The 6,943-nt window shown below is 54.0% G+C and overlaps 1 protein-coding gene across 1 annotated transcript; it reads left to right on the top strand.

Annotated features, from left to right (window-relative positions):
• Positions 1 to 4,475: 4,475 nt before the first annotated feature.
• J7T54_002400 (Transcription factor-like protein) lies at positions 4,476 to 6,751 on the top strand (the record flags this gene model as incomplete). The annotated part of the gene is made up of 4 exons (XM_051505575.1): positions 4,476 to 4,593; positions 4,684 to 5,817; positions 5,902 to 6,409; positions 6,460 to 6,751. 4 exons carry the CDS (start codon positions 4,476 to 4,478, stop codon positions 6,749 to 6,751), a joined length of 2,052 nt encoding a protein of 683 aa, XP_051363019.1.
• Between the last annotated feature and the right edge of the window lie 192 nt (positions 6,752 to 6,943).

Genomic DNA, 6,943 nt, shown 5'->3' with positions numbered 1-6,943 from the left:
CAAAAATTGCAGAGTGCAGTCTGCTTTGGAGTAGCTGCATGACGATAATAGCGCGCTGCCCACATTGTCGAGAGCGACAACCTTACGGACGATAAAGTGCGAGTGACCATCGGCAGTTGCTTCTGCGTTAGTAACATTAACATAGGTGAGCCGGTGATAAGGCCGAGGAGGATGCGAGCGAACTATAATGTTATCCGCATGCCTATAATAGCACCGGCCACATCTGCATGAACAGCTTGATGGCCGAAATTGCCGGCCAAAGCTTTTAAGACCTGTCACGCAGACATGCTGTCATTATGGCGGTGTACTAGAATCAATATTGGAATCATTTGATGATTGCAACGTCGAGGCGTCTGGTGGTCGTCGAAGCAAGTGGTCGGTGGGCGTAGCGCAGACCATCTGAGGAGACCAATCAGGCCGAGGTTGCTTTATGCCTCGCGTATCGCCTGCATAAAGCTGCTGTCTCAGCCGCTGATTGGCGGCTTCAGATCTAGCGCATACGTAGCCTAAATTTAGCACTCAAGTTAACCTACCAGGTAAGCAAACCCACCATTCTCCTGTCCGCATGCAGCAACTTGAACTCAGTAGGACGACGAAGAGTGTCGCGACTTTTCGAGTGCATGGAGACCCAAAGAGCTATAGACTGCATGGCTTCGCAGATTGGACAGCTTAACGCCCACAGCGGCGGTTGCAAGGCCAAGGGCCGGGCGACGTGTCATGCGACTTTGAGTCAGCAGTTTGTCTCCCCCTACAGCAGTCAGTCAGGCACAACTTTCTTTTCGTGGTCTTGCAAGAGTAGCAATAATTGGCTGATCGTGGTGGTGACACATTGTCAGGATCCGAAAAAAGGGCACGAGCGCCTTCCCACGCGTGCAGAATGTCTAGTACATGTTGGGAATCTTTAAGATTGCAAAGGGGCATCGCATGCCTAACCCTGGTCACTTAGCCGTGGCACCAAACATGGGGAAGACAAGCCATCTCGCCCGAGCCACGGCCTGACCTTGACGGCTCGATCTTAGCAGCATCGATGACTGATTATCCCCATCAGACTGCAGAGCAGCACGGACTGTCGGGCTGATGGGTCGACGTCGGGGACTTCTTGCAGCATTCCCAGAATACCTCATGTTTCCTTCAAGTCCATCAGAATGCCCTACGGATATTAGGTACTACTATTATAACTTACTATCTGTAAGTTGGAAGATGATTAGACATCCGAGATGGGTGTACGTAGATACGTGCTGCAGGTCTCAAGCCTCCAACCCTCCGATTGTGTGGCGGATGGCCACATGAGGCAGCGAAAGCCTTTCTTTGACTGTGATAATAAAGATTATTCAGTCCGCGTTCGCAAGGCACAGACAGAACAGGCACGAAAATGGCCGCGTGATCTCAATTGAGCAGCCAGTTCGGCTAGCTGCCAAGGAGCTACTCGGTCGTGGGCTTTGACGCTTTGTTGACTGCTCGTGGAGCGCGCATGGTCTTTCAGGTCGGTGGCTGGACGTTGAATGCTCAGCTGTCACAAAGTTACCACTTGGTGTTGTTGTTCAACTCTGAAGCATTGCAGCAGGCGTGTTTCATTGTGGCAGGGACTTCTTCACATCCCGCCTTGGCTGCGCTAAAATGAGCCACATGGGAGGCGGGGTCACCAGGCTCTCAGCGACGCGGCCAGTCCAATGTTATTAGTCTAATTCGGTTTTTATCTTGACGATCGGCTGCTCTTGAAGGAGCTCTCAATGCTGTGCGGGCGAGGGCGTGTGTTGCTGTGCAGTGATGAACGCTCGACAAGTAAAAAGAAATAGATGCACTTTGTGAGAGTGTCTGTTTTTGTGCGACTCAAAAGACACCAGCAAGACTTTCCAAAGGGTCCAAGGCTCGAGTTTGCGCTGAGGGCTAAAAGCTCATGGTCGTGATATGGTACTGAGTCAAGGCACGCTATCTCTGCGCCTCCAAAGTATCATCGGATTATTGTAGAATTATACGTACGTATCTGCGTATAAACCGATCGCATGAATGGCAAACGTAGTAGCTTGGCGCGCGCGGACGAGTGTCCCAAAGTGAACAACGCGCCGAACGCGCAGTACGAAGATACTGAATTTGTCGGTCATCACGGTGGACCTGCTACCTGTCGGCATCTCAACCTAGTTCTTGTCAGCCAGGCACTCGGAGCGGGATCCCACGTCAATCATCATCCCTGACACCTTGACCTTCTGTCCATCCGTCATGGCGCTGATGGCAGCGTTCCTGGTGCTGGCACTCTTGGCGCCCACGCTGGTGGACAGGGGACGTCCTTCCCCGGCGGTTCGGGTGTGGCCATGACGCGGAAATCCTGTGTACAACTGAACTAGTCTTTGACTACATTTTCATGTCAAGTCGCCCGCTCAAGGCGAATTAATGGGCATCGCGGAGAGACGAACAGGGACTTGATATCTGGCGGGATGAGAAGCCTGGCCCTGCCAGCAAGATCGTCGGCGGGGCATGAGATTAGCGTTGAGGTCTTCTTGGTTCTGGAAGAGAAGAGCTGCAGGAAAGGGAAGCTGTCTCCGGTTGTGCAACCCTTGTCGCCGTTGCGGCGTTGCCCAGGCAGTCGACCTGCCCCGAGAGAAGGCTTTCCTCAGGTGCGGATCGGGCGTGGGCCTAGGAGACGAGCCTCCATGTCTTTCTTTCTTTGCACATGTTGTAATCGTGTGGCTTGCCAGACTATTAGTCCTCTCCCAATGTGACATGTCGTTCTCACCAAGCTCCGATGAATGATCTTCCTTTTTCTGACCCGCGCGCATTCTGGCTGTGTGTGGGCAGTTGCCAGTGTACGAGCGGATACACTCTGTGCGACAAGCGAAATCGACGCATCGCTCGGTCCAACCAGCCAGCAGAGGTCAACGGGAGCTCCTGCAAGCCACGCCAAAGGCACGTCGCGTTGTTGTTGTGACGGAACGACTGGCACGCGGGCGTCTCTGCCTTCAGTAGATGGCTGCCACTGTACACCCCTCCCTGCCGCCGCTGGCGGGCTTCCAAGTTCTCCGTTGACGCTCCCATGTCCAATCCACTTGCACTTAGCGGATCCCTGAACGCAAGAGAACGGAGCCCGGCTCTCTGTGTGGTCATGGTGCCTTCTGGTCGGTGTAAATTGGAAAGATGGGCGCTATTTGCGATCGCGGGTTCGTTAAGTGAGCGCATCAAGGTCCGCGGGCGAGCGCGTGGCTCTGAAGTTGAGGAGGGAGAGGGCGCCTGTAGTGTTGTCGGAGCATCAGCAGAATCTCCCTCGAGTGTTCACTAAACGGATTCAAGCTCATCAGTCGTTCAGACAACGTGGGCCACATCTCGGGAGCTAATATTATAATCTAAAAGAAAGCCACAACGGACGACTGGAGCAAAGGGCAAGTTCCCAACTTGCCATGGACTGACTAGACTTGCGCTGCAGCTGTCTGAGTCGCCAGCGGCCGGCAGCGCTTGCCCTCAGCTCCAGCGCCAGGCCCGCTGGAGGGGATGACAGTGACTTTGAGATACCTTTTTGATCCACTCTAGACGCTGAGAAAAGGTCTTGTGGGAGGTAGCCAGTAAGTCCCGCGTAGTGGGCACCGGAACGCTTCCACCTCATTAAACTGTTCTCAGAAGGTACAGTACTGGCTAGTAGCCTGGCCTAGCAGCCTCCAGTCCTTCGTTCGTTCGCCCGAGCTTCTTCACCTGCTGTTTCGCTCTTGCCCTCTCGAAATCTCCTTCCCCCTTCCTCTAGTTCTTGATTCTCTCGTTCAACTTCATTTCTGCTCGGTCGCCTCCATCGTCCCCTCGCACCTCTCTTCCTTCCCACGTCCTTTTTGGAAGAGAGTCGTTGACGCCCTTTTTTTCCGTTTTATTTATTTCTATTTCACGAGGCCCAGTCCCCGTCCGTTCTGTTTCCACGGCGAAACCCTCATTACGCCAGACCAGCGACCCCCTCACCCACGCAAGGTACCAAGACGGTTCTCGTCGCATACCGTACCACACGGCCATCTTCATTCCAACATCATTGGGAAATCGACAACGCGGGCCTGTCGATTACTCTGGTCTCGACACGTTCATTTCGTTTCCTCGTGTGTTTCCATTCACCACGGAACGACGGATTCAGCAGCATCAACCTGCGCCTCTTCATATTCTGTACCGACTCAACAAGAAGTCGCAACATCAGCAGCACCTTGACGGTTGTCGCTGATCTCGGTCACTCTTCATTACACCAAATTCCGGGCTGGACTCGAATTACACTCGTCACACCAACACATCTCATCGTTAAGAAGGAAGGCAGCGCCTCCACTCGTTCCACCTCACTCGAATCTCTGTCGCGCGCTAGCTACAAGACAATTTAGAGAACAAGTGTGTCTATATGCCGAATGCGCATACACTGTTTACACACCATTGAAAGTCGACCCCGTATTGTCGAATCCGACATCTCCTACGCTTGCCACGCGCTCAAACCATTGACCCGAGACCACGGAGATTAGCGCGGGATGTACTCTCAAAATGCGGCCATGGCATCCCAAAAGCCTGAGACCTTTATGCTGAGCACGGAGGCCCAGCAGGCTCTGCCTCACGATGCCCAGGTTGCACTCAACCAAGTCGACAACTGTAAGTGATTTTGCCTCCCTGCACCATCATGGTGGTCTTGGCGCAGGATCGGGCTCGCATTGTGACGTCGGCTGACATTCCCTCCCACAGTGAAGTACTTTCTCATCTCAGCGCCTGTCGACTGGACGCCTGAACAGTACATTCGACGATTTCTGCTGCCGACGGGCGAATATGTCTCTTGCGTTTTGTGGAATAACCTCTTTCACATTTCGGGAACCGACATTGTGCGATGTCTCTCCTTCCGATTTCAAGCTTTTGGCCGCCCGGTCAAGAACTCCAAGAAGTTCGAGGAGGGCATCTTCTCAGACCTTCGCAACCTCAAGTCCGGAACCGATGCCTCTCTAGAGGAGCCAAAGAGCCCATTCCTGGATTTCCTGTACAAGAACAACTGCATCCGCACGCAGAAGAAGCAAAAGGTGTTTTACTGGTATAGTGTGCCGCACGACAGGCTTTTTCTCGACGCTTTGGAAAGGGATCTTAAGCGCGAGAAAATGGGCCAGGAGGCCACGACCATGGCAGTCAGCGAGCCTGCCCTGTCCTTCCAGTACGACTCATCGCAGTCCCTGTATGAACAGCTCACCAAGGCACAGCAAGCCAACTCATCGTCCTTCAACGCGCAGCAGGCTGGGTTTCCTCAGAGCCAGGGGAACTCGCCAGTCATGCGGTCCATGGACTCCATGCCACCTCCAATGATCCCTCAGCAATCGATGCCGCAGTCCATGCAACACTCGATGGCCCACACCATGCCCCAGTCGATGCCCCCTTTAGCGGAGGGGATGGACGCAATCGCACCTTACGGAATGACAATGGCGCCGCAAATGACACACCACGTCCCCTCTGTGAAGAGGGAGGCTGAGTTCTCTCGTGTCCACTACAACCAGCACGGCGTGCCCATCACACAAGGCCACCAGCGTCACTCCTCTATGCCGTCGTATGGTCTAGAATACTCGCCCGCCCCCTCGTTTGTTTCTTCTCAGTACGAGGATTACAGCAACCGAGGTCTTTCCTTTGAGCCCATTACGCCTCCTCAGCATGCTCTCGGCCTGTCCGCCGAGCCTGCGTACATTGCCAATGAGGAGACAGGACTGTACTCGGCTATTCCTGATCATGTCCCTGGCATGAACGGTATGAATGGTATGATGCACCTGCCCCCTTCCAACATGGCAGGCACCCATTTCAACCGCAACAACTACGGTGCAAACAACGTCTACTCTGTGATCGAAGGTTCGCCGACATATAAGCAGAGAAGGCGGCGTTCATCCATCCCCACATCTATGTCGGCAGTCTCAAACGGTACCGTTATACCAGGCAGCGCTGCTCACAGGCCATCCGATCTTAGGCGGTCCATCTCCGCATCGATCGGTCTTGTTGCCGAAGGCGACGAGTCGGCAGGCAATTCTCCCCCTGGCCTGTCTTTCAGCACTGGAGCTTCCATGGTGCACCAGCACCACAAGGATGCTGTTGAGATGTCAAGGCACGGCACACCCCTTTCTACAGTGGAGGGTAGCCCTTCACTGAACCCCATGGCCCTCCAACAAGGGTATGCCCATGGCGACCTATCTCCCGAAGGGAGTCATGAGCATTCTCAACGCCCTGGCCCCGGCGTCAATGGTGCTGCCCGTCGTGCGCGCTCCGCCACTGTGATGGAGCTGGGACCGTATCCCCACAAGTCCCACTCGTGCCCGATTCCCAGCTGCGGTCGTCTCTTCAAGCGTTTAGAACATCTCAAGCGTCATGTGCGGACACATACTCAAGAACGTCCCTACATCTGCCCCTCTTGCAACAAGGCCTTTTCTCGATCAGACAACCTAGCCCAGTATGTGACTTGTGGCAGTGTCTGATATGTAGACGGCTAACAGTTTTCAGGCACAAACGTACCCATGAGCGCGAGGATGGTGGCGAGGGTCCCTTCGCGTTGTCGGGCGAGGAAGATGAAGACTTTTCGGGCGAGGATCAGCTCGGAGCCCTTGAAGAGGCCTCGCCGTCGTCCGAGCATGCCTATATGACTGGCTCGCTTAACTCGCTCGGTCAATCTCATGGTGGCCTGGCAGCCCCTGCAACGATCACGCCAAATCAGTCATACACCTCGAGCATGCAGGCTCTCAGCATGCCCATGACCATGAGCCATACGGGTTCCGTCAATGCTGGCGGTATTTGATGACTGTCGATCCTTTTGAAATCATGTGGCCGTGGTGTCACATTATCCCCATCTGCGCAATTTCGCATAACTCACGTCGAGCTCTCCATTTCTCACGTGTCAAACGCACCAGCTTTTCTCATTATTATGTCTTTTATTTACGGGTTTCTTTATGAATGGAGCGTCTGTTGGAGGTTAGTAGACATTTTGCCC

Source organism: Emericellopsis cladophorae, assembly GCF_022114955.1.
Source record: "Emericellopsis cladophorae strain MUM 19.33 chromosome Unknown NODE_15_length_399893_cov_118_242817, whole genome shotgun sequence".
Taxonomy (NCBI): Eukaryota; Fungi; Ascomycota; class Sordariomycetes; order Hypocreales; family Bionectriaceae; genus Emericellopsis; species Emericellopsis cladophorae.
Note: the sequence above shows the minus strand (reverse complement) of the source record. Positions and strands in the feature narration are given on the sequence as shown.